The sequence below is a fragment of the Megascapheus bottae genome, chromosome 27 (assembly GCF_031878675.1).
Source record: "Megascapheus bottae isolate mThoBot1 chromosome 27, mThoBot2.hap1, whole genome shotgun sequence".
NCBI lineage: Eukaryota > Metazoa > Chordata > Mammalia > Rodentia > Geomyidae > Megascapheus > Megascapheus bottae.
In genome coordinates, this window is record NC_143535.1 from 15,131,120 (window position 1) to 15,158,214 (window position 27,095).

The 27,095-nt window shown below is 47.8% G+C and overlaps 1 protein-coding gene and 1 long non-coding RNA gene across 5 annotated transcripts in view; both read right to left on the reverse strand.

Annotated features, from left to right (window-relative positions):
* The window catches only part of Kirrel3 (kirre like nephrin family adhesion molecule 3), a 537,752-nt gene that overhangs the window by 25,717 nt on the left and 484,940 nt on the right, over window positions 1-27,095 (reverse strand). For all 4 annotated transcript variants that reach the window (XM_090319700.1, XM_090319698.1, XM_090319699.1 and 1 more), the window contains exons 5-7: window positions 14,059-14,216; window positions 6,513-6,663; window positions 1,899-2,004 (exon numbers count right to left, since the gene is read on the reverse strand). In XM_090319700.1, coding sequence (XP_090175826.1) covers window positions 1,899-2,004; window positions 6,513-6,663; window positions 14,059-14,216 — 415 coding nt within the window. The remainder of the gene's footprint in view (window positions 1-1,898; window positions 2,005-6,512; window positions 6,664-14,058; window positions 14,217-27,095) is intronic.
* On the reverse strand, window positions 7,835-9,637 carry LOC150045706 (uncharacterized). Its single transcript, XR_016532834.1, has 3 exons — window positions 9,489-9,637; window positions 9,326-9,385; window positions 7,835-7,863 (listed from the first exon to the last, which is right to left on the reverse strand). It is a non-coding gene; the product is annotated as an uncharacterized LOC150045706 (long non-coding RNA).

A 27,095-nucleotide genomic window follows, 5' to 3' on the forward strand; every position in this document is an offset into this window, starting at 1 on the left:
TTGCTGGTTCCTTAAGTGCCAGAGAGCCTGACAATGACAAGAAACAGAAATTGGAAGTTGTACATCCAGGCCCTTTATAGCCATCTGGGGAATGATTTCGAGAGCGAACAGGGGGTAATGTCTGCCCGGGGATTCTATAGGTGAAATGAGCATTGGAAACGTTTTTCTGGACATATGATGTTTGATAAACAGACTCTTGTTTTTTCCTCTGCATCTTTAGTCACTTCTAGACAGGTAGTAGACTCCCAGACAAACCAGACTGCTCTCTGGCTCTGATTTCTAAGAGCTTGGCTTGGAAGGGATTCTGAAGGTCATCCGATTTTGCTGGCTCCAGTGTTGGAAGGGTTAAGTTAGTCAGGATGCTTGGGGTTCATTCCTATTTTAAAATGACCTCAAGGGAGAAGCTCTTGGTCCTTTCTGGATTTCTGATTCCAGTGTTGCTTAATTATCCACACGGCAGGGAGCTGTTTCCTTATGTCCAACCTGAGTCCATGCTGCCTTTTTGGCCCATTTCCTTTCATTCTGCCTGCTGGGGATGCCCTGCCTGTATGCTTTCTCTACTTCTCCTGGCCGGCTGCTTCCTTAGTCTTGGGCCATTAGTAAACTTGCCGAGGCTGCAGCTTAATAATCCAGATCAATGTCAGAGGTGGCACCGGGCTGGTCATCAAGCCTGGACTGGTGGGAAGGGAAGGGCCAGAATTAAGACCTGGCAAGTAGACAAGGAGTGAACACCTTGGGCCTCCCCTCCCCCAGCATCTCTGAGGGCCACTTAGTTTCTGGAATTCCTCCTGGCAATGGCACAAAGCAAGAAGCCAGCCAGAGTAGCAGCTCTGCCTTCATTCCATCAGCCAGATGTTTGGTCAGAAGACAGATATAGGCCAGGAGTTTGGCCTAGTGGTTAAAGTGCTTGCCTAGCATGCATGAAGACCTGGGTTCGATTCCTCGGTTCCACATACATAGTAAAAGGCCAGAAATGGTGCTATGGCTCAAGTGGTAGAGCTCTAGCCTTGAGAAAGCCCAAAGATAGTGCTCAGGCCCTGAGTTCAAAGCCCCAGGACTGACCAAAAAAAAAAAAAAGACAGAAACAAGAATGTGAAAAACAGCCATGCTTTATCTGTGCTGTGGACAAGGGTTTCCATGAGGTTGGGGAGTGGGTATATAGGATTCCAGGTGTCTTCTACATCCTGTCCAGGTAAAGAGAGACAAGCCTAGATGTCCTGATTCTCCTGGCTGTGTGAATTTTTAATCTGAGCCCCTCTGGTCTTTTCAGAAATAGAGAATTAACAAGTGAGTTAAAGAAAGTATGTAGGCCCGGAGTTTGGCCTAGTGGTAGAGTGCTTGCCTAGTATGTATGAAGACCAGGGTTTGATTCCTTGGTACCATATACATAGAAAAAAAAGCCGGAAGTGGTGGCTCAAGTGGTAGAGTGCTAGCTTCGAGAAAGCCCAAGAATAGTGCTCAGGCCCTGAGTTCAAGCCCCAGGACTGGAAAAAGAAAGAAAGAAAGAAAGAAAGAAAGAAAGAAAGAAAGAAAGAAAGAAAGAAAGAAATCCACCTCATCCTTCAGGTGGAAACCAAGGGGTGCATGCATATGTGCTAAGAGATGCATGCATGGGTAAAAGGAGTTAACTGCATGTGCAGAAAGAGTGTTCCATGTACAAAAGAAGGTGAATGCATGCGCCAACCCTTTCCCCCCAAAAAAAACCCAAAAAACAAACAAACAACCCAGGACTTGCATGGTCGTGAGAAGGAAAGGGTTGGTAGGAAGTAGAGTGAGGGAGAGAAGGAGGAGGCTATTTGGACCCACTCTTGTGAACCACAAGCTGTGACATCCCATGTGACAGGCATGGGGATATGGAGTGGGAGGCCAGATTGTGCCTCCGCCTTGGTGGGGCTCACCTGTACTGGGTGACAGCTGGGTTGGCCTTTGCAGAGCAGTGGAATGTGACGACATTGTCTTCTAGCACCGGCTGTGGTTCTACTGACAAGTTGACAAGTGGAGGATCTGCAGGGAGAAGAGATTCACTTGCAGACTGACGACAGAATGGGGCAGGAAGACTCCCCAGGTGACAGGGAGGGCGAAAGCCAGAGATCCTACCACCCAGGGGCCCTAGGGGCCTTCGAATGTTGCTGGTCCAGAGATGGTCAGCAGGAGGTTCCGCCGTTTTCCTGCTGACCCCTGCTTCAGACAGCCTGGGACTGGGCATGACCTGTCCGTGGATTCCAGGCCTGGGTACTGAACAGCTAGTGGCAGCACCTGGGCTTCACTGTAGCTTCCAGGGAGAACAAAGTATCTCAGAGAGAAGAGCTGGGAAGAAGATATGTAGCAGGAGGGAGCGAGGATGCTCTGCCCTGGTTCAGGAGGAGCTTAAGTGTCTTTGAGATGTCTGTTTATGATCTCTCCGTGTAAAGGTTCTGGGGCATCTGGTAACTTGAAAGCGGCATTTACACCCTTTCATCAGTGCAATCATCTGCCAAATCCTGACTGGTGTCACCAGGCAGGCTCTGGGAGGTTCAGGATGGCACTCAGGTTCTCATTTGACACGATAAAAAAGTCAAGCTCTGAAGTGCTAAATGGTGGGAGGAGAAGGAGACAAAGCACAGAATGGGAGAGAGACAGAGAGATAGGAACCAGAGATACACAGACACACAGACACACATGAGCTAAGAGCTGGGAGGCAGGCACGGTGACACACCCAACATGGAGACTGTAGAGGGAAATCTCAGAGACGGACAGAGACACTGATGCAGATGTGTGCAAAGAGAGAGACAAACACATGCACATTGAGAAATGCAGAAGAGTAAGAAAAGAGACAGAAAGACCCAGCATGGTAGAACATCCCTGTAATTTTTAGCACTCAGGAACCAGAATTATGAGTTTGAAGCCAGCCTGGGCTGCAAAGTGAGTTTGAGGCTAGCCTGGGACTCTGTCTTAAAAATAGTAAATAAAAAACAACCCAAAACAGAGAAACAGAAATTTATGGGAGGGATGCTGGAAGGGATAGAGGAGAAAGGGAGGGACAGAGAGAGAGAGAGAGACAGACAGACAGAGACAGAGAGAGACACAGAGAGAGACAGAAAGACAGAGATAGAGACAGAGAGACAGAGAGAGACAGAGATGCAAGCATGAGAATAGAGCTCATTGGGTTCTACAGCAGTGAGGTGGAGGTAGAGAGCAGCTGATACCCCGAGTTGCACCATCTGGGCTTGTACCCAGAAAACTGTTAAAAACTCACAAGGCTTTTCTCAGGGTTCAGCTCAAGTAAAGAAAAAGTCATTTTTTCCCAGAGGCTGTCTGAAAAATTCCGAGTCCCCCCAGGGGAACAGCAGGGAGCAAGACTCCAGCTGTTTTGGTCTGGGCTTCTGGTCTATACCACAGATAAATTCCCGAGACTCTCACAGACCCATGCACATCCCAGCGAAGGACCAAGCCTGTCTGTAGGTTAGCAGCCAGTGACCACTGGGCCCCATTGGTGAGCTGGTACTCAGGTTGTCTCCCCGTCAGGGCTCAGCACAGGGCATGAGCCTGAACAGGTCCACCAGGCTGAGCTGGTGTCTGCAGACGCTAGGGAGAAAACTTATTCCTCAGCAGCAGGTAGCCAGCCACCTGGGTTGGGGAGTCTGTTTTCTGAATGGGGGAACACAAATCTGGAAAGCATCTGTTACAGGCACAGCCAGCCTGGCTGTTTTGTTTTTCCCCCCAAAGGGACATTACACAGCTTTAATTTAGATTTATTTTCTGGTCCTGGGACTTGAACGCAGGGCCTGAGGGCTGTTTCTGAGCTTTTTGTGCTCAAGGCTAGTGCTTTATCACTGGAGCCACAGCTCAACTTCCAGATTGGGGCTATTTAATTGGCGCTTAGGATCTCCTAGACTTTCTTGCTCAGGCTGGCTTTGAACGCTGGTCCTTAGATCTCAGCCTCCTGAGTAATTAGGATTACAGGTGTGAGTCAATCTTGGTTTATAGCTCCAGTGGTCTTAAGGTGAATAGTCTTCCAAGAGAACTAGTGACACAGCTCCTCATTCTTTTCAGCCTGTCTTTTTCAGCTTCTAGGCAAGGCTGAATGGAGAGTCTCCCCCTCCTTTTGTGCAGGGCTGGCTGGCCAAGCTGGGAATGGATGGAGATCCTAGAGGAGACTCCTGCTCCTCACTGTGGAGAAGCGTGTCAGGGCCCAGGAGCTTCCTAACTGCCAACCAAACCCCAACAGCTAGCTGACTCGTGTTCACACAATATGGAATTCAGTCCCGAGAGGTGTTGGCCCTCCGTTTAACTCTTGCTGAGGGAAGTGAAAAGAACATCACTGGGGCAGAATCTAGAAACGTGCCACAGAGCTTGGGAGAAAGTTCCAGATGGCTCCTCTGCGCCCTCAGGTGGCAGGGAGAGAAGACTACACCTGTGGGAGGTCCTTCCTGCTGCCCTGAGATCTGTTGTGTCCTGCGTCTCTCTCACTTCACCCTGTGGAGCCCTCTGTCCTGCTCCTTCCACCCTCACTGCAAGATTCTTGGCTCCAATATATCCAGAAGGGCTTCAAGACCCACGAGGGGCTCCATACCTCCCACTGTCATCCATACTTTTATCCCCAGATCCAGAGCTATCTGTCCTTCTCTCTACCCCTCTCCTCTGGATGTGCAAGTTCTCAGAAGCCTGCCAAGCTCCAGAGGTATAAATAGTTTATGTCATATCCAACTATTAAACATGATTTTAATCCCACTTGTGATGTCGGCTGCATAACTTTCAGGAGGGCAGCTTTGATGTAGCTGGTGGAACTGAGATCACATCGAACAGATGTTACAGCTGAGAAACTGTTAGTGTTTCCATCAGCAACGTGTGTGTGTGTGTGTGTGTGTGTGTGTGTGTGTGTGTGTGTGCTGTGTGTTTTCAGGGAAAGTATTACATGGAGGAGGGGATGGGAAAAGAAACTTCATGACTCAGTGATTTTATAGTGCATCCATTTAAAACTTGGCAGCTGGACTCAGAGTCCAGATGTGGTGAGGCTTTGGGGGTGTTAACTTTCTCTCCCTATTAGTCAATCTGGGAGCTTTGTCTTCCGTTGGGTAACATATAAAGACCAAGGGAAACAAACAACAAATGTGCTTTTTGCTGAGTTTGGATGCTTCTTGGTCGACTGAGAAAACGAGCAGGTTTGCAAAGGCAGCTCTGTTCCAGCCGGTGGGGTCCATCGGCAAACAGTTGGACGTTGACTGAATGAGCAAACGAATCAGTGGAGGAGGAAGGGGCAGGGTGAAGGAAGAGTGTGTGGGGGGTGGGGGGAGGCTGTGCTTTGGCTGGGTAGGCATATTTATTGTATTTTTTTTTTTTTGCCAGTCCTGGGCTTGGGCTCAGGGCCTGAGCACTGTCCTTGGACTTTCTCAAGGCTAGAGCTTTACCACTTGAGCCTCAGCACCACTTCCGGCTTTTTTTTTCTATATATGTGGTACTGAGGAATCGAACCCAGACTTGGTGCATGCTAGGCAAGAACACTACCCAGGGGCCAAACTCCCGGCCCCTGGGTAGGCACATTTAAACACCTGCTGGCTAGGGGAGATGGAGTGCTAGGATAGATGAATGTAACTGGGGAACACTTGGGATAGATGGATGTAACTTGTGTTGCCACACACCTGTGGCTGGGGAATCCCCCAAAGAAAATAAATAGTTCATGTACCTCTCATCATGTATCAGGCACAGTGCCATGATTTCATTTAATTCTCACCATATACCTTTAGGTAGGAGACATAACTACCTCCACGTGCCAAGGGGGAAACTGAGGCACAAAGCGATTGAGACCTCCCCTAAATGCTTACTCAGTAAGTTGCAAAGCCAGCTTTCAAATCGGGAAGAATGTTGGGTGGGACTCAAAACACTTTTCCCGTACTGCCTTGGCAGGGGGCCGAGCTAGGAAAGTGGGCACTTGTTTCTAAGTCTCTCTCTGGCCTCTTTACCGATGCCTCCCTCCTTATGCAGCCACACTGGAAATGTAGCATGCTTGGAAAGAAAACGGCGGAGGGATGAGAGAACTGGTGAGGCCATGCTCCTTTTTGGATGTAGACTTCCTCATCTGGGCATCTTGGCAAACTGATCCTCTCACCGGAGTACATTTGGAGAATGTCTCCGAGTAGCTGGTGGGCTGTTGGCAAGATGACTTTCTTGTTGCTGGGAGAGGTATTTCTGGGGTGATGGATGGTGGCCTGCAGCAGAAACATTGCTTCTTCCTTGCTATTCCTTCCAGGGGCCTGGCTGCTGTCTTGGGGGGAATCAACTAGGTCATTTCATTTGTGCACATCTGGTGGCTGGCCTCAACCTCATGCTCAGGACTTTGGGGAGGGGGCGGATTTAAAGGCATTTACTTCAAAGTGGATGGAATGCAAAGGAAAGTTTGAGTTCCAACCAAGTGGTCACCAGTACACGGGGGAGGTGACATCATAGCACAAGGCTAGGAGGGACATCTGAGAGGACACACATGCACTCTGGAGAGCTGATACCTCCAACCTCAGCCTAACCCAGTCAGAACTCACGTTGGATATCGATGGTAACCGAGGTTTCCTTTCCCCCGGGGATGGCTTTGTTGGTGGCACGGCAGACGATGCTCTGTCCATTCTCCACATCTCCAGGGGAAATGAAGAGCGTGCTGACGATACTCTCGCGCTTGCCGTCGCGAAGCAGGGTCTGGAGTGGGAGGGGGAGAAGGGAAAGAAGGTTCTATGTCACTGGGATGGGCTGGCCTGGCTGGGCTAGGGGAATATAGGCTCCAACTCAGAGAAGAGATAGAAGTAGATGGAACATGTACATGGGGTCAGCTCAGGAGACCAAGAGTAAAGGCACAGCAGAGACCGGGTTGGACTTAATGCAAATAGGGCTTCAGGTAGCGTCTCCTGTAGCAGCAAAGGGACACGATGCCTCTGCTTTCTGAAGAACGTGCATGGAGGAGAGAGTTTGCAGCAGGATGCTACTTTGTGACCACTGGGCCTTGAGTCTGCAGCAGAGGGAGGGGTTGGGGGCATGGATGTAAGGAAAGGAGTGGCAGGTATGGGGACAAAACCCTCACAACTGTTCTTTCCCTGATCTCATTAGACTCCATCCCGTGTGTGTGTGTGTGTGTGTGTGTGTGTGTGTGTGTGTGTGTGTGCGCGCGTGCGCTCAATGATTGGGTCTTGCTATTGCCCAAACTGGCCGAGTTCCCTCTATCCTCTGTCTCTCTTTCCTGAGTTCTGGGATTACAGGTGTGTAGTGTACCACACCTGGCCCGAGTTTCTGTTGTTTTAAGCATCATATGGAGATGCTCACTTATGTCAGTATTGGGACATGAACACAGATTCTGAAGCCACAGCTCTCTTCTCTTCCAAGTCCATTGCTTCTCAGTGTACTTCCTTCCTCCATGTCTCTTTCTAGCCATCTCCCCTACCCCCCAGTGTGGGCCCACTAAAAGTGGATGCACGTTGAGGAGGGTTTGTGTGTGGCGTTATCTGGCTGTTTAAGCTGACAGACTTGTGATCTGAGCAGGGGAAGAACTTGGTTCCCTCCAGAAAATGGGTGCCAGATGCACTCTACTTTCATTTGGCCTAGAGCAGGGGGGCAAATGACCCAACTTCCCTGAAACATGCCATAAAATCATTGTGGCTTTGTCTTGCGGTATCACAGGGGTGAACTCAGGAAAGAAGGGGGCAGAGTGAGTCAGAGACTATGAGTTAGGCAGAACTGGGCCTCATACTTGAGACAGGGGGACCTCCGAACCCCACCTAAAGATCAAGGCTTTCGGGGGCCAGTTTCTGAGGTGCTTAAAGATAACCCGAAGACGACAGACCTGGTTCTCTGGGCCTCCAGCCAGAATGGTCCTTCCCAACTGGAGGGTAAGCTGCAGGCTCTGGACTGATGAGAGGCAGGCTGGAGCTTTCTTCTAGATCAGCCCGTCTCTCTTCTTGAATTTGGTTTTAAATTTTCCCTTTTTATTGTGCCAGTCCTGGGGTTTGAACTCAGGGCCTGGGCACTGTCCCTGAGTTTCTTTTGCTCAAGGCTAGCACTCTACTCCTTGAGCCACAGCCCCATTTCTGGCCTTTTCTGTTTATGTGGTACTGAAGAATCAAACACAGGGCTTTATGCATGCTAGGCAAGCACTCTACCACTAAGCCACACTCCCAGCCCTGTTTTAAGTTTTGAAATAATAATAATAGCAATAATAATAATAATTGCCATTCCGTATGTAGGGTAAAGACTACATTTCTTTTTGGACAAAGTTTTCCCTTCCCTACTTTCTCCCAGGTATCCCCTCCGTCACTACCTACAAGTTGTGTAGTCCGTTTTCCACATAGTGTCTAGTGAGCACCACTGCTTCTTGTATTCACTCTTTGCTCCTCCATTTCTATGCCTCCTTTTACACTCCCAAACACATCAAAACAAAATAAAACAAAAACAGCAGCAAAGGAAACCCCCCCCACACCTCTTGTTTCCATTTCCTGGAGTTTTCAATAAATATTATTTTGCATGATCAGATGTGCCTTTCTGTTCCTCTCCTAAGAGTATCTTCCTTCCGTCTCATTGCAGCCCATCTCTCTTTAGGTCAAGCCAGATTGTGGCATTCTAGGACGATCCACTGAATAAACAGGGGCTTTAGATTCTCTTACATATTGGGGAACTGGCACATTCCTCTCCTGGCAGCAGGGTTGTAGCCTCAGCCCTGGGCAGAGAGGACTGGTGTGTGTGTGTGTGTGTGTGTGTGTGTGTGTGTGTGTGTGTGTGTGTGTGTGTGTTCAGCTGTAGCAAGTCAAGAGGCAGGTCTAAGCAGCTCACAGGATGAGCTTCCATTCAGCCTCTGGAGCCAGGGTGCTCAAGTAGAGCCCTTCCAAAGGGGTGGGGGAAGTCACAATTTCCCCCTTTCCCCCAAAACCAAAGCAGGGAGGGAAAAGCAGTGGAGAACTGTGGTAGCATATTTGGCTTGGGGCTGCTCAGTAGACCTAGCTGTGTTTATAAATAGCGATGTGATAATAAGAACAATTTCCTGGATGAAAATAAGATGGGGGGGGGTGTGATAGGATGATGAGGGGAGGGAGAGGGGAGTTATTGTTCTTCCCACTTCCTTTCCTTTCCTTTTCTGAGGCACTAACAAGAGGCTTTTACATACATTTGACTGTGCTCAGAGTTCCTTCCCTGGAGGGCTGGCTGGAGTGGGCCTGTGTGGGTGGGCGTGAGTGGGAGGGGAGCCTGTGGGAGGGGGGCTGGGAGGCTGAACTCTAATTAGGCTGTCTGACTGCTTCTCCTCCTCCCTCCTTACTCCTCCCCAAACCCAGCATGCTCCTCTGCCTTGTCTCAGAACGATGATTAATGACATATTTACTGTGTCCGGGCGTGTGCTTTTCTGGGAAATAAAAATTCTAGTTCAAGTTGTTTGTTCCACCTAATTAGAGAAAAAAAGGAGATGTGTTCATTAAACAAAGGAGAAATCGAGGAGGAAGCTAACACCCCAGTGCTGTCCCACCCCAATGGGCGGCCTTGGGCACCTGGCCCTGGCCTGTGTTCTCTCTGGATCTCAGATCCTGGGCTGCAGCTGGAGGAAGAAGGCTGGATCTGCTGGCATGGCTGAAAGATGACAGTGAGGAGGAAGGCTAGAAAAGCCCAGGAGCCTGTAGGGGTTCCAAGCCAGGGATGTAAACTGTGGCCTCTCCTTTGAGAGTTCATGTTGGTAGAATTCCTCTCCCTTTGTTCCACACTTCTAAATTCTAAAGAAAAAAAAGACCATTCCTCAGTAAGACTTTACTTTCTGTGCCAGTACTAGCGGGGTGGGCTGTCTCGGTTAGTGCACTATCACCTGATCATACCACCACTTGTAGCTTTCTTAAATTTTATTTATTTATTTTTGTGGGTTAATTGAAGATAAGTCCGAAGAACTTTCCCACCTGGGCTTTGTCTCTCAACCCTCAGATCTCAACTTCCCGAGTAGCTAGGATTAGAGGTATGAGCCACTGGCACCTGGTTATGATTATGATTATTTTTGTCAATCTTGGGGCTTGAACTCAGGGCCTAGGTGCTGTCCCTGAGCTTCTTTTTGCTCAAGGCTAGCACTCTATCACTTGAGCCAAAACACCACTTCTGGGTTTTTTCTGTGTAGGTGATACTGAGGAATCAACCCCAGGGCTTCATGCAAGCTAGGCAGGCATCACTAGGCCATGCTTACGGCCTGATTAGGATTTTTAACTGCTAAGTAATCTTATTTATTTATTTTTTAGCTTTGTAGAAGCCAGAACAGCAGGGGACCTTCAGATAGCATTTGAACGTGGAACCCCCTCCTCTCCTTACGCAAGTCCTGGGCAGTCACTAACATAAAGCATGCAGATTACTGTGAGCTATATAACATGCAGACAAGTAATGTGCAATCCAGAGGAAGATGATGATGTTGATGAAGATGATTGTGTCAGGGATTAGGCACTGTCCATTAGCTTTTTTCCTCAAGGATGGCAGTGTTATACCACTTGGGCTGTAGCCCCACTTCCGGTTGTTTGATGGTTAATTGGAGATAAAAGTCTTACAGATTTCCCTACCCAGGCTGATTTTGAACTTTGATCCTTAGATCTTAGTCTCTTGAATAGTTAGGATTATAAGTGTGAGACACTATATCCTGGCAGAAATCTACCTTAGATAATAAAACCCCATTCAGTCCACAGTCATATTATATCTCCTCTCCCTCTCTCTAACAGTTCTTCCATGTACCCGAGTTCCCAAGAAGGTGCTTTGGGAATGATAGCTCCCCCCATCTTTTTAGGGCTGGTCCTAATTAAATCTGACTTCCCTCCAACTCTCCGGAGTACTGGCTTCTTGATTGGTGAGTGGCTGGACCTGGATTGGGCAGGCCAAGGTGGCCTGCATCCTTTTTTTTTTCCCTCTTTTCCTTTTTTTCCTCCTGATCTTCTCACCTCTCCTTTCTTCTTTCTCCTTTGCTTCATCTCTCTTTTATAAATCTCGCCATTGTCACTTTTCACATATGCAAATGAAGCCTTGGGACTTAGCAGTCTTGAAAGTAGCATCCTGGTGGAACATTCTATCATTTACTGACTTTTGTCACAGCCTCATTTTCCTGTCTCTCAGCCCTTTGCCCCTCTTCTCCATCTCTCCCTCTCTCATCTCCTCTCTAAGCCTGCCTCCGGGGACACCGCTCAGGCATTAAACCCCATTACTTCTGGCTTCAGAAAGCTTCACTAGAATGCAAATCACGTCTGGGGGTGGGGTGAAGATGTAGACTATAAATGACATGTCACATGGATGGCAAACTGCTACCTCAAGCCTCCCTCTAGGTCTTGGTCTCCAGATTCCTTAGGCTGCCCCCATGTGGCTGCTTTTGCAGACTGGTTTGACCATGGGGCTTGAATTCAGGGCCTGGGTGTTGTCCCTGAGCGTTGTGCTTAAGACTAGAGTCTATCACTTTGAGCCACAGCTCCACTTCCAATGTTCTGATGTTAATTGGAAATCAGAGTCTCTCACAGACCTTTCTGCCTGGGTTGGCTTTGAACCTCTATCCTCAGATCTCGGCGTCCTGAGTAGCTAGGATGACAGGTATAATCCACTGGTGCCTGGCTTGTCCTTTTTTTTTTTTTTAATTCATGGTCTGCAGACCACAAGCCCTGGAAGGATCTGGCTGGCCTAGCTTCAGAGAGAGACTGGACAGATACATCAACTGAAAGGAACACCCCCCACTCTCTTCCCTTTCCGCCTTTCTACCCAGGGATGATGGGTCTCTTGGATCATATTTGTCTTTCCTAATCTCCTAGATGGCTCCGGGAGAGGATATGGGAGCATCCTGAGCACTGTTCTTCTCCCAGTGCCTGGGAGAAGGCATTTGTCCTGGGATCTGGCTTTGGGATCTGGGTGGTGGCTAAGCTTTAATCAGCCTCCTTGGCAGGGTAGTGAATTTAGGACAGGAAGGACACACCCCGAGAATAAAATAAGCCCCCCTTACATCATCTGCCCCTGGTGATGGTCTTTCTTCTCTTTCTAGGACTAGTGAGAGATTGAAGAGTGGCGAGTTGGCTGGACTCTTCCTCACCCTCTGAGACCATGGGGAGAGAAGGGCAGAGGAGGGCTTGGAGGTGGAGGGACGTCTGGAGTCTGATATTCCAGCTTCAGAGCTGGGGTCTCTATGTGGTAATCTCAGGGTTCAGGAGATGGCTAGTGTCTCTCTAAAGTTATCCTGGGAGGGCCCTAGGGAAGAAACCTGCTCAGAAGATAGCTGAGCAGGGCAGGTATTTCTGTGTTCTGTTCTGTTCCTAGTTGAAAGAGCTGAGAGCTAGGGCTGGCTCTAAGTTTTCCTTCATCTTTTGTTTTGTTTTGTTTTGTTTTGCTTTTCTTTTGCTAGTCTTAGGGCTTGAACTCAAGGTTGTCCCTGAGCTTTTTTTTTTCTCTCTCAAGACTAGTGCTCTATCATTTGAGCTTTTTCTGACTAGTTTATTGGTGATAGGAGTGTCATGGACTTTCCTGCTTGGTTTGGCTTTGAACCATGATCCTCAGATCTCAGCCTCCTTAGGTGCTAGGATTACAGGTTTGAGCCACCTTGCCCAGCAGTTTTCTTCATCTTAAAGGCTCTGCATAACATACAACTTGTTGGTGTGTGTGTGTGTGTGTGTGTGTGTGTGTGTGTGTGTGTGTGTAAGACTAGCAGAAGGGTCCATGGAGAGCACTTTGACTTACAATCCCAGTGTGGATTAAAGAGATGTGCCACCGTTGTAGACACTATAGGTCACACACAGGGCTTGGTGAGGAATTATGGGCTGGATTTCATATCTCCCGGACCTCTGAGGCATACTGCTGTGGATAGTGCAGAACCAAAACAGACCTGGCAATCTTTGAAAACAGGCCAGTTTTAGCTAATAAAGCATAGGGTGTTAGGGCGAGGAACAGAGGCTTATGCCTGTAATCCTAGCTACTCAGAGGGACCTGCCCCCTACCCTTCAAACCTTAAACCCAGCTGCTACATGGGTCTGACCCTAGGGGCAGAAAACGAGAGACACTAACTAAAGGCTAACCCCAAGATCAGAAGGGTTGCAGGCATGGCTCAAGTTGGCAGAGCTTCTACCTAGTTAAGGAGAAATTCCTGAGTTAGAACTCCAGCAGCAACAAAACACACCAACAAATTGCATAACCATAAAACCAAAACAACCTCTGAACAGCAAACATATCACACGACAGAACACCTGGAATGACTACTTAAATTCGAGTTTCAGCTAAATGACCTATGGGATTAGTGTAACTATATTCCATGCCATATTTGGGAGATATTTACACTCAATTTTTACTTACTAGTTTTTCTGAAACCAAATTGATGTGGGAATCTGCCTTAGTTCATGCAGGCTGCTATAACAAAGGACCCGAAACCGGGTGACTGCTAAACCACTGAAGTTTATTCTCACAGTTCGGAAGGGCTGAAGGTGTGTGGCTTAAGGTTCACAATCTTCCCTTGGGCTTTGTTTATAAGAGCACAAATAGGGATCCATTCTTCTGACCTAATGACCTTCCAAAGGCCAGGGAGGGCTTTGACATGTAAATTTTTAACACACTCTGCTTTCTTTTTGTGTGTGCTGATTATTGGGGCTTTAACTTAGCACCTGAGCTTTGTCTTTTCGCTTTTCCTCTCAAGGCTAAGTGATCTAACCACTTGAGCTATTCCTCTACTTTGGCTTTTTGCTAGTAAACTGGAGATAAGAGTTGTATGGACTTAACTGGTGGCTAGTACCCTTTGTTTTATCTGGCTGTCCTATCTCCTAGCCACTTCTGTCCCTCAGTCTCATCTGATCATACTATATTCTAGAGTTTTCATCTTGTCCAATAGTTATTATGGATGGGTGGGTAGAGGGAAGAAGGAGGGAGAGAGAAAGAGGGTTGAGGCAGACAAATAGGTAGACAAGCGGAATGAGTGGAATATAAGGACAAATGTGGCGCAGAGTGGGAGAGAGAAAAGAAAGACACCGAGAGACAGTGAAGAGTGACACAGCACGGAAAACCCAAGCGGTGGAAAGAGGCAGAGCTGGCACCTCGCCACCCATCTCCACACCTGCCCTGACCCATCTCGCTTCTCAGGCTCACCTTGGAGTAAGTGGCTCCATTGATGACCTCTCCCTTTCGCAGCCAGATGATGGAGGCTGCGGGCTTGGCGTTGTCCGCATGACAGGTGAGGTTGAGGGGGTCCCCTGCCCGCAGGCTGACTACAGGTCCCCCCAGGATAATGGGGTCATCAGGTGGCACTGTGGGGGGGAGAGAGAGGAGCAGAGAGGTCAGGTCAGGGTGATCCACTGTTTCTTCTGTAGGAGATCAATGGTCCAGGACAAGGCGAGTCTACAGAGGACCTGTGGTTTGTTGTTACGCTGGCGCTATGGCAGGTATTCTTGATGATGTCTCTCAGACTAGGGAGCGGTGCTTTGAGGCCAGACACAATCTGGTTTCTTCCTTCACTCTTTTCTTGTATTTGTAGTGTATGCCAGTAGTAGGGCATTAAACTCAGGCCCCTGTACTTTTTCTTTTTTCTTAAGGCCGGCACCCTACTATTTGAGCCATGCTTCCATATCTGGCTTTTTTGTTGGTTAATTGGAGATAAGAATCTCATAGGGACTTTTATCCTCAGGCTGGTGTCAAACTGTGATGCTCAGATCACAGCCTCCTGAGTATCTAGGATTACAGATGTGAGCCACTGGCATATATCTCTCTATATATATTCATATATATATATATATATGAAACAGATTTATGCCTTAGTCCTTACCATAATCCTGTGGGTTAAGCACTATTATTATTCCAGTTACATGTACCTGGAAACTAAGGCTCAATAGAGTTACTATTTTTTTAAAAAAAATATTACTGTTATTCTAAAAAGATAATATGCAGAGGAGTTACAGTTTCACAAGTCAGGTCACGAGTACATTTCTCTTTTGGATAACTTTACCCCTCCCTTCCCTCTCTCCCATGCATTCCCTCTCATTCCTGCCCACAAGTTGTATTGTTCATTTTCCACATTTACTCACCAGAGGCTCAATAGAATGAAAGGACTTATATAAGGTGATATGTAGTCACTATGTGGCAGGACCAGAGTTTAAGGCTGAGTTCCTGACCTTTGCAGCACCCTGGCCCCTTTCCTAGCAATGGACAGGTGATCCGGCAAACTTCCCAAGAGCGATGGCTCTTTAGAGTGTGCAGTCCCGGCATCCCTTGAGCTCATTACTCCTGCAGAGTGGCTGCTGCCCCCTTTGCCCTCAGACTCGGGGAAAAGCCTCTCCTGCCCTGGATTTTCTACTACGTTTGGTCACATGATTAGTGACTCGTGACCTCATGAAGGGTCCAGAAGGCACCCGAGCGCTCTCCACTGAAGCAAGAGCTGCGTAGAAGCCCCCAGCATGTAGCTCTATGCCCAGAAGCAGCTCTCCAAACATTTGACTGGTTCCAGTGGGCTACCTTTTGGTAACCAGTCAAACTGGGGCAGTTGGGATTGGAGAATTTCATGACAAATTCATGACAAGTTTCCTTGAACTGAAGAGGTCCAGAGAAGTCAAGAGGCATGTTGAAGACTCAGCTTCTTGCGGCGCTCAAGTGCATGGATAAATCAAGGGCCTTGGGTCACTGCTACTCCTTGAAGAAACCGAGATGACAGAGGAGACTGTCTCCCGGGAATCCACCAGGAAGGAGTGGTCAGTTAGTTCCAGAGGAAGGAGGGGCTCTGGGTCTCCCTGGAGCACCAGAGATGTGGTTGTGGGAGTGTTCAGCGAACAAAGAGGAAGTGAATGGCTTGGGCCTGGGATCTGGTACAATGCCTTCTTTTGTGATTATTATGGGCAGTTCCACCGTTCCAGCCAGGGCCTGGCCATGTGTCTACAGTTGTGGCTTGTGGGCCTTGGGCACTTGGGGCTGGCCCACGGCTATTTCACATTGGCACTCTGCCTTCCAGCTGTAATGCTCTGAGGACTCTAGAACTTTCCTGCTTTCCTCTCCTTCCCAGCCATCTCCCGTCATCCCTTCTCTGACCCTACCAGCCAGCCTGGACTCTACCATGATTCTGGCCCAAGGAAGAAGTTAGCCTTATTCAACCCTGACTGGTTCTAGGATCTTAAGCCAGACCTCCCCAGGAGGCCGTTGGAGATGCCAGGCTGGAGGAAGCAGGCGGGTATGGGCTGGATAGTGACCAATGCTTCCTGGTACCCATTCCTCACCCTTTCATTAGTAACTGAAGCCAACTTGGTGTGGGCGTGGCCAGAGAACAGAAGCAAGGCTAATGAAGGCCTTCCACATCCATGGGGGGGGGGTGTAGCTAGTTGCTGTTGAGATGATTTCATTTCCTTGGGGTGGGTTGGGCCCTTCTAGCAGAGAGAGCTGGGATTTGGAGAGAAGGCAGGCTTTACTCCCCAGGAAACCAGAGGGTAGATTTTTTTTGGGGGGGGGGTGCAAGGGAAAGCTCCTGCTTCTTTCTGGGATGGCAGCCCCCTCCCTGCCACTAGCACCTGAAACGAGGAGCTGTCTTGGAGAAGGGGGGCAGGATGATGATGAGAAAGAGCATCTGGAAGCTAAGCTGGAGGCACAGAAGGAACACCTGGCCTTAGGCTCCAGTGGGATTGAGGGCGGTGTCTTGGGTAGACCTTTCTTTTCCTGCCAGTTTCATCAGGTAGAAAGGGTGAACACTGCATAAAGCATGGCATGCTCCCTCAATTACCAATCTGTGCTGGGGCCAGGTGAGGGATAGGTATCCTTCTCCTTCTACAGAGATTTCATCAATCTCTTGCCAGGACTTACCCTGACCAATGCACTCGCAGTCTCTGGAGGTGAATCTTGACCATCAGGATTTTTTTTTCCTGTCAGTTGTGGAGCTTGAACTCTGGGCATGGGAGCTGTCCCTAAGCTCTTTTGCTCAAGACTAGTGCTCTGCCACTAAAGAGCCACAGCTCCACTTCCGGATTTCTGGTGTTTAATTGGAGATGAGATTCTCATGGACTTTCTTGCCTGGGCTGGCTTTGATCCTCAGATCTCAGCTTCTTGTGTAGCTAGGATTACAGGTGTGAGCCACCAGTGCTTAGCCCATTGGGACTTTTTGAAAGCTGCTACTGGTATCCTAGGAGACTGACTGCTTTGACAGAACTAGCCTTTTCTGGGCTATTTTGCAGGTACATAGAATCAAATGAACAGATATTCTGGTCAAGGTGTCTAGGCTGTGTGTGATTGCTTCTTCCTGAACACCCCACAGGGTGAGGCCTGAGCTTTCCCTGCTCCAGTCCCTAGTGCCATGTTTGGGGCTACTGGTTAGTATGTGGGGGCCTGAGGAGAGCAGAGGAATGGGGCCGGGTGGTGGGAGTTTTCTGGTGCACACACACGTGTGCGTACATACACACGCACACTCACACATACACACATCCGCCCTCAGAATGGGTCCTGATTACATCTTCCTAAATAAGTGGTTATCATGCTGGTTATTCATGTAGCCATGCATTATTGATTGGCCTTCGCCTCGCTGCACACCAGATGGGGGGAGGAGGGGGTGGTAGGGGTGGGGATGGGTGACGAGGGAGGCTGTGTGGGGGCCAGCCAGCTGAATAGAAATCAACAGTAGCTCTTGACAGCTGTAGCTCAGATGGAAGGTGTGTGTGTGTGTGTGTGTGTGTGTGTGTGTGTGTGTGTGTGTGTGTGTGTATGTGTGACTCATTACCTCTCCATTCAGATTGGGACCTCTGAGTTGGGGCAGTGGGGAGGGGGAACTAGTATGGGGAGCAGCCCAAGCTTGGGGATGCATTATTCATATTATTCCTACATCCCTCACAGGATTGGTTATTATCCTGCAACCACCATAGAGTTTGGTCTCCTAATTTTTAATCACAAGGAAGGTAGAAGCATTAGCCTTTTTTTTTTTGTGATTAATCCGGAGATAAAAATAGTTGACTGTTCTGGTGTTGTGCTCGCTGTCAGTCAGGGAAACGATTACATTCACTGTTGGGGGCCGGTGTGTGTGGGGGGGAGGTGGCTTGAGATCCCAGGAAGTGAACACCTGAGCAGATCCCAGCTAGAGATCCTGTGTGACCAGTGCTGGAAGCCCATCCTGGGGAGACTGGGAGTGTGAGTCTGGTGTCCCTCTGGCTCCTGGGAAGGAACATCCATGCTGTGGAAGACCTTACCATTTTGAAGGTGGGGATGTTGTGTGCTCTTTTCAGGTTCCTTTCCTGGCCTCAGGGGTTGGGGTTCAGGGAGCCCCTGAGGACTTTCTGAACTTGGCTGCCAAAGGTGAGGGAGGGAACTCTTGTGGAGGGTGGAATGGGAAAGAAACAGGTCAGAGAGCAAGGTGCTGGCCCAGGGTTACCTGCGCATGAGCAAAGCAGAATGAGACTGGGCACGGAGGCATGTTCTGTCTGTCGCCAACTGGAGAGGTAACACTGTTTTGTGTGTGTGTGTGTGTGTGTGTGTGTGTGTGTGTGTGTGTGTGCGCGCGCACACACACCAGTCTTGGGCTTAAACTCAGGGCCTGGGCACTGTCCCTGAGTTCTTTTGCTCAAGACCAGCACGCTACAACATGAATCATGGCTCTCTGCTTCTGCAATCTTCAGATCTCAACCTTTTGGGTAGCTAGGATTACAGGTGTGAGCCACCAGTGCCCGACGAGAAGACACTTACCTGTTTTATGCAGTGAGCTTTTCTCTCTCTCTTTATTTTTTATTTTTGATGCTGGTACTGGGTCTTAAACTCAGAGTCTTATATACTTGCTTGGTTTTTATCTACTCAAGGCTGGTGCTCTACCACTTGAGCCCACACCTCCAGTTTAAGTTTTCGCTGATTAATTGGAGATTTCTCTGACTTTCCTCTGGTTTGGAACCCTGATCCTCAGATCTCAATTGACTCCTTTCTTTGGGACAGCCACTGGCCAGAGAGCCAGGTGGGGTTGGAATTGCAGCATTTCTTCCCTTTTCCAGAATCAGTTTTCATTCATTATGTCCACTAGTCACACCGTGGCGCAGGCTCATGGGACCCATTCATCTTAGTTTACAAGGTTAACCAGCCAAGCTCTTGAGGCCGCACTGTGCAGCCCTTCCTTCAGAGTGAGGGAGTGAGTCTACTTGGTCAAAAAAGCGAGTCCCCGGCTGGACTTGCCAGAATTCCACAGATGCCCAGATGGTTGGCTCCACAGCTGGGCTTCTGGACCACACCTGCTGTGTGAGTCAGCGGGGCTCCCGCATGGAAAGTTCTATTGCCCAGTGGCAGCAGGAGGGATGGGGAAGTCAGCTGGTCTATCCTTCTGCCCCCAGCCATTCAACTCTTAGGGGGGCGCAGGGGCTGGTGTCCAATTAGCTAATGGTGCATTCTCTACAAAGCCTGCTGTGGGACTGGCCTATTAAAAGCTTAGATCTGTCCCTGTCCCCAGATCTGCCTCAAGCCCCACCATGGAGTCCCCTCTGTATTTGCAATGTCTCACTTGAACTCAGGGCATCTGCACTCGTGACCCTTGCTGTTCCAGAGACATGAGTTCATTCACCAGATCTTCTCCCCACCTGGCTGGGCCACATCAGGCCCTCAGTCTAACAAATGTATCAAAACACCTTCTGGTCTCAGGCCTTCTCTCTCCTCTCTCTCTCTCTCTCTCTCTTCTCTCTCTCTCGTTCTCTCTCTCTCTCTCTCTCTCTCTCTCTCTCATCTCTCTCTCTCTCTCCCCCCCCCCTCTCGCCCTCTCTCCCTCCTTCCCTCCCTCTCTTTCTCTCTCTCTGGAATTCTTTTCCCCTGTCTTTTGCCCCACTGCTTTCTTCCCATTCATGAGGCATTGCTTCAGTAATGCCTCCTTAGATAGGCCCTTCCCAGATTGCCCTGTGTAACAGCTCCCCTCCTGCCATGGCTTGCCATCCCTACTCTCCTCTCCATCACCGGCTTCTTTGGTGTCTCACTTGGAAGGACAGCAAAGGCCTTTAACCTGCCTTGTCATTGTGCCATTGTTAGGCCTAGATCCATACCTGGCACAGAGCACGTGCTTATTAAGTACTTATTGAATTAATGAGAGATTCCCAGTAAGAGAGACAGGGACATTGGACTATGTGTATTTGTGTGTCTGTATATAACACACTTAAAGGTGGGATAAACGAGTGTGGATGAATGTATGTGTGTGTGTGGAAGGGGGGGCACCCTTTCAGGTCTGGTTGGGCTGGAGTGTTCCTTCCTTTCCTTTTCCTGGTGTTATAAACTGTAGATACACAGTCACCTTCTTGGGGCTGGTGGTGAGACCCCCAGTTTCTCAAGGTGGGTGTCTGAATGTACCTCAGAGCAGCATCTCCCCAAGGTTTTTAGGAAGGCAGAGTCCTGTGCTCCAACTCACACTTCCTGGGACAGAGTCTGTGGTGTAAAAAGGCCTTGGATGTTCTTGTGCATGTTTGGGTTTGAAGTACACTGGTGTGGGGGTTTAACAGGTGGGAACCTGGAAAAGAAACACCGGGAGGAGAAGCCCATTGGATAGCAGTGCCTATGGGGGCTTTTGGTCCCTTTATTGGCTCAGCATTTGCCCCCCCCCCCAGCTCAGACTGTATGTAAGCTGCTCGTTGCAAATTGGCATTGAAGTCAGAGGACATTGTTTCAGAGAAGGGCCATCGCAAAACCATTTGTCTAGCTTGGAATGTGAGCGATCTCCCCCACCCCAATCTTTCCCAGAATCTTCCAGTAACTGGCGGAGTACTTGCTACACAGGGCACAGGTATTTATATATATATTTGCTGTGCTGATCTTGGCACGGGACCATCATTTTATGAGCTGTATGATTGCAGACAAGTTGTATAATCTGATAACTTTAGCCCTCCTTATCTGGGAAGTGGGATAATAAAGATGTTTATCCAGTAGAGTTATTAAGAGGATTATGTTTATGACATAAAGAAGATGGCAAGGGCTTTGTGAAGGGCTAACATACATCTTGGTTATTATGTTCAATTTTCAGAAGAATACAATTTAGCTTTGTGGTTATGGGGAAGGCCCAGTGCCAAGGGCCTCTGGTTTGTTCTTACAGTCTTTCAAGCAGGATTTATTAAGATCTCCACAGTTCAAAAGCTAGCCTGGGAAGAAAAGTCTCCGTGAAACACTTTTTTTTTTTTGCCAGTCCTGGGGCTTGAACTCAGGGCCTGGGCACTGTCTTTGGACACTTTCTTTGCTCAAAGCTAGTGCTCTGCCACTTGAGCCACAGTGCCGCTTCTGGCTTTCCTTGTGTATGTGGTAATTGAACCCAGGGTTTTGATCATGCTATCAAGCACTGCACCACTAAGCCACACTCTTGGTCCCCTGGGAACTCTTATCTCCAATTAACCACTCAAAGACTGAAAGTGGGGCTATGGCCCAAAGTGGTAAAGCACTAACTGTAAGCAAAAGAGCTTATGGTGCTCAAGCTCCACGACTGACAATAAAATAAAATAAAATAAATCTCATGGTTGTGAATTGAATTTAGACCCAGATGTGTTTGACGCTATGAAGACTGACCTTGAACCTCTTCCCATTCCACCAGCCCTTCTGCGCTCATCCCTATCTTTACAGTTCCTGGCACAGGCTCAGCATATACCTATCTTCCTACAGACTCCGCTCTGGCCTCCTAGCCTTTCCTCAGCCTGAGCTTTAGAGAGCTCCAGGGAGAATGAGCCTGGCTTGCGGCTTGGCACTTGAGTGATGTCTGTTAAAGGAATGGAAGGCAGATTTTTGCAGGTGAGACGCACTGATTGCTCACTTCTGTGGTTCTGTTCTCATTGGCACTGGGCCATGTGCCATCCCAGCTGCCAATTTCCTCACTTACACAGAGGTGCCACCTAAGGGCCAACTTCTAGAACTGCAGGATATCCAGATAGGAACTCAGGAGGATCTGGTTTCCAGGGTCTGCTTCTGCTAGCTGAATGCTCATTTGAAAAATTCAGATTGAGCACTTACTATGTGCTAGATCTGTCATAAGCAGTGGGGGACACAAAGCAATTGCTTAGTGCAGATTACCTTCTAGGATATGTTGAGCTGAAATGCATCTTCAGTGGTACAGCATGCATTTACTGAATGTGGCAATCCAGTAGATGAGCTCATTACATTGATGTGGCTTAACTAACATAGATGTCTCCCCCTCCCCTTCTTTAGCCCCTTCCCACCACCCTAATGGTCTATATAAAGGAGGTTTAGGGAAGAATGCTAATAGAAATCACTTTTCAACTATGGAATCTGCTATGGTTTAGATTTAGAATTTTCCTGACAGGCCAGGAATTCTAGAATTTTCTTGACAGGCTTCTGGGGGCATAAGAGGAATAGTTTTGCTTCCCCCACATGTTCTTGCAGTGACGGGACATCAGAGCCCTAAGCAAGGGGGTCACTAGGTCACAGATAGAAGTCCTTGAAACCGTGAACCCAAATTAATCCTTCTTCTCTTTGTAAATTAGTTGTCTCTCTCTCTCTCCTCTCTCTCTCTTCTCTCTCTCTCTCTCTCTCTCTCTCATCTCTCTCTCTCTCTCTCTCTCTCTCTCTCTCTCTCTCTCTCTGCCAATCCTGGCCTTGAACTCACAGCACCACTTCTGGCTTTTTTTTTCTGTGTATGTGGTACTAAGAAATCAAACCCAGGAGCTGGGAATTTGGCCTAGTGGTTAAAGTGCTTGCCTAACATGCACGAAGACCCGGGTTCAATTCCTTGGTACCACATACATAGAAAAAAGCTGGAAGTGGTGCTGAGGCTTAAGTGGTAGAGCTCTAGCCTTGAGAAAGTCCAAGGACAGTGCTCAGGCCCTGAGCTCAAGCCCAGGACTGGCAAAAAAAAAAAAAAAAAAAAAAAAAAAGAAATCAAACCCAGGGCTTCATGCATGCTAGGCAAGCCCTCTACCACTGGGCCACACTCTTGGCCCCTCATATATCTGTTATAGCCACAGCAGCTGATTAACCCAGCATCCCAGAACTGCATGGCACAGTAGAACTGACCCGTTCTCCTGGGGGATTAGACAGGCTTGGGGCACTGGCAGACAGATTGCAGGAAGACTGGAGGCTGTTTCCAGCTTCTACCCTGATACAGATGGAGATGCTGAGCCAGCGGATCTTTGCAGTCCTCTGCAGACAAAGCCTATTTCTTCCTGGGACTTCATGCTGTTTGGAGATGGCTAACTCAGTCCCCAGCTGCATCACTCACTATCGGTCAGTCCTTAATTGTTCTAGCTGAATGAGTTGTATATGTTAATGTCATTTGTTACCCAGGGCCAGTGGACTTTTAATACACTGCTCAGAAATACGCCTTGCCCCAGAGTTTGACACCATGGTAAGAAAGTATTATTGGCCAGGAACTTGGCCTAGTGGTTAAAGTGCTTGCCTAGCATGCACGAAGACCCGGGTTCGATTCCTTGGTACCACATATATAGAAAAAGCTGGAAGTGGTGCTGAGGCTCAGGCCCTGAGCTCAAGCCCAGGACTGGCAAAAAAAAAAAAAAAAAAAGAAGTCAGTATTATTAAAACTTGGTCAGTGTTATTATTTCCAACTCAACGAGTAATTCCAAGTGATGGGAAATAAGGCTTGTTTGAATCTCTTGTTCTGTCACTACTCTAACCCCTGCTGGAATGAGGAGGTCACAGGCTCAGGGCAACAGGGTCAGTGGAGGTCCTGGGTGAGGAGGGGCAGTGCGAGGGATACGCCATCAGGAAAAGTCAATAATCTCTTGTTTTCCTTCTGAAATTAGGATAACAATCTGCTTATTTCCAATGATGATGCCCTGCAAGAGGATCTGATCGGTCTCATTTGGAAGGGTTATTGGCGAAGAGATGGAAGTCTCATTAATACTGAGCAAGCAAACAAATCACAGGATGCATGTAGAGCAGAGAGTTGGGAGATGGTGGGGGGGGGGTCTGGCAGTGGGGCTGCAGCATCCCCCACAGAAGTGCATTGCTTGTGTGTGTGTGTGTGTGTGTGTGTGTGTGTGTGTGTGTGTGTGTGTGTGTGTGTGTGTAGGTAGCCGTGCGTGTGAAGGCCTCAGGATCGTGGAGGGTGGTGTGTGGCTTCTGGGGCTGGCAAGGTACTCTCTATCTTGGGGAGGGGATGTCAATAAGGAGGGGCCAGTGTAGTGTGGGGTGAGGGAAAGGAAGGACTGGGTCAGGGACAGCCAGGAAAGTGGACGATAGGGTAGCCCTCAGTCAAATGAGGGGTGAGGTTTTCAGCTCAAGCTCTAGTGAAAACCATAGTTCATATGAAAGACCCAAGCTTGCATGAGAGAGTTCCCCTTGAGTCTCTCTCTCTCATCTCTATCTATCTTTCATATCTATCATACATATGATAGATATCATCTTGAAATTATAAATAAATATCTTAGATATAGATTAAATATATTTAGCTACAGATATAATGTCATATATATAATGGATACATTTTTGGTATAGATATATATCTTGGATACAGATAACTATATCTTAGAGATGTAGATATGTATCTATAGATCTTAGATGTAGAAATATATAAGCTATGTATATATATGAGATAGATAGATAGATAGAGAGATAGATGATAGGTACATACCCCTCTCCATCTTTTTTTTTTTTTGCATTTTTTATTGTAATTAGTAAAAGGGTTACATGATATTTGCCAGATAGAAGGTGCATTAATTCACGTAGATTGATACCCTTTCACATGTCTTGGTACCCATTTCCCTCCCCCCCCCCGTCTCCTTCATCTTATAGAGCCATTCTGCTAGTTCTGACTTTGACCTGACTTTGGAATTCTCTAGCTTGCAAGAACTGTATCAATGGTGGGTTTAATAATCCTCACAATACCCTCATCTCTCATTTTACTAATCGAGAAACTGAGGCAGACTGGCCCATTTTCTTAGGGCAAGTGCTATCACTGGCAGGTGAAGGAGCTATGGGCCTAGCCTATCGGTCCTGGTGGTGCATTTGGAGACTCTCACAGGGGAAGCTGCCTCTTCTGCTCACGTTGGCTTCTTGAGCAGCTTTGTGGCAGCAATCCTGACCCAGCAAAAGGCCGGGTGGGGACTCAGTACCGTCCCTGTCAGTCCCATAAATAGAAAGCAGAACTGATCTAGTTGGTTCTGCTTCGGGCTCTCATCTGACACAGCCGCTTCTTCAAGGAGCTCTGTGGCTTTCAGTAAGAGGGAAAAGGAGGCCAAGTAGGGAAACTTCCAGCCAGACAGCTGGGAGCTCAGAGGCCTTTGCAGAAATCCAAGGTTATGAGTAAAAGGGTCACCATTTTTAAGGGTGTTAAAGAAGAAACATACAAAATACCAATAATTGTCTTTGGAAGGGAGAGATTCAGGAACACTGGTCTTTGCATTTTACAGGTCCTATTAGTTCAAGGAGAGCAGGGAAGATAAGAGGAGGAGGCAGGGAACCAGCCAGGAGAGCAGGGCACACTTGGGGAGAGACAGGCAAAGAAGACAGTGATAAACGGGGTGTAAGTCTCCTACCGAGAAAGAAGACAGCTGTTCGGAGGGATAGCACAAATGGCAGCAAGCCGAGGAAGAAAATGGGCGAACGTGCTTTCTCTAGGCTTCTTGCCACAGAAATTCATTTCAGGGAAATCCAGAAAAACCACTAAAATGTACCTTTCCATTTTATAGAAATTGAAATCAGATGAATCATTTGCCAGAATCCTATGAGGGAAAAAAAAAACACCTCAAAAATCTTCTTTTTTGTCCTGACCTTCCTCCCCCACCCCCAAAGTGCTCTAAATTTGAAAAAGAGATAACTAATACTTTTAGAATTTATCCTAAGAAAAGTATTTCAACTCTCATTTATAGTTTGCCCTCACAGGTATTTTTGAAGCCTTTTTGCTTCACTTTTTCCACAGGGGGAGACCATATTTCTCTGCAGAATTTGATGAGCATCGCATTTTCCTTTATATGAAGAGCATATATTTTATAGCCGAACATTCCCATTCTCTCTTTTACATGTTTGCAAGGGAAACATCAAACGCTGTTATCTGGGCCAGGGATGGGTAACTCCTGCCTATAATTTTAGCTAATGAAAGATAGATACCAGTAAGACCACAGTTTAAGGGCAGCCGGGGCAAAAAATGTTATCAAGACCCTCATCCTAAGAATGAGAGGGTATCAAGGAGGCATAGGTAAAAGAATTTAGTTCTAGGCTGGCCTGGGGTAAAAAAAAATAACCTGAAGCAAAAGGTTGGAGGTATAGCACAAGTGGTAGCAAGTCTGTCTAGCAAGTACAAGGCTCTGAATTCAAATCCCAGAACTGTAAAACAAACAAACAAAACTTTTAGAATTTTTTTTAAAGGCTATTATCTCTTTGTAGGATGGGAAGGACCAATCGAGAGGAGAAAGATAAACCTGCTAGGTGCTGTGCTAAGTTCAATATATATATATATTATATATATATATATATATATATATATATATATATATCCAGTCCTGCGGGTTGAACTCAGGGCCTGAGTACCAAGGCTAGAGCTCTACCACTTGAGCTTTTTCTACCACTTCCAGCTGCTGCTGCTTCTTCTTCTTCTTCTTCTTCTTCTTCTTCTTCTTCTTCTTTTTCTTCTTCTTCTTCTTCTTCTTCTTCTTCTTCTTCTTCTTCTTTTGTATGTGGAACTGAGGAATTGAACCTGGGTCTTCATGCATGTTAGGCAAGCACTCCACCAGTAGGCCAAACTCCCAGCCCCTGAGCTATCACTTTGTTACTCAAGCCACATTTCCATTTCTGGCTTTTTGCTGGTTAATTGGAGACAAGAAGGTTCACCTGAGACTTTTCTCCCTGGGCTGGCCTTGAACCATTATTCAGATCTCAGCTTCCTGAGTAGCTGGAATTCCAGGTGTGAGCCATCAGCACCCACTTTGAATGTATCTGAAGGTCAACTCCTGTGATAGGCATTCATGTTAGTAGCCAGACATGGGTCGTCGAAATCTGGTATATAATTAAAAATGCCAGTTGTGTTTGACTTTGGAATGAAGTGTGTGTGTGTGTGTGTGTGTGTGTGTGTGTGTGTGTGTGTGTGTGTGTGAGAATGCCTGTGTTATGCACGTGTCTGTAGCATGAGGAAACACATGGCAGCCTCTCTTCCTGGAGCATGTTTATTTTGGATTCCTATTAGTGTTAATTTGCATTCATTAGACACAGCCAGAGGAGGAGCAAGCAAGGATTTCTCTGCATGGAACATCCATCGGCTTAGC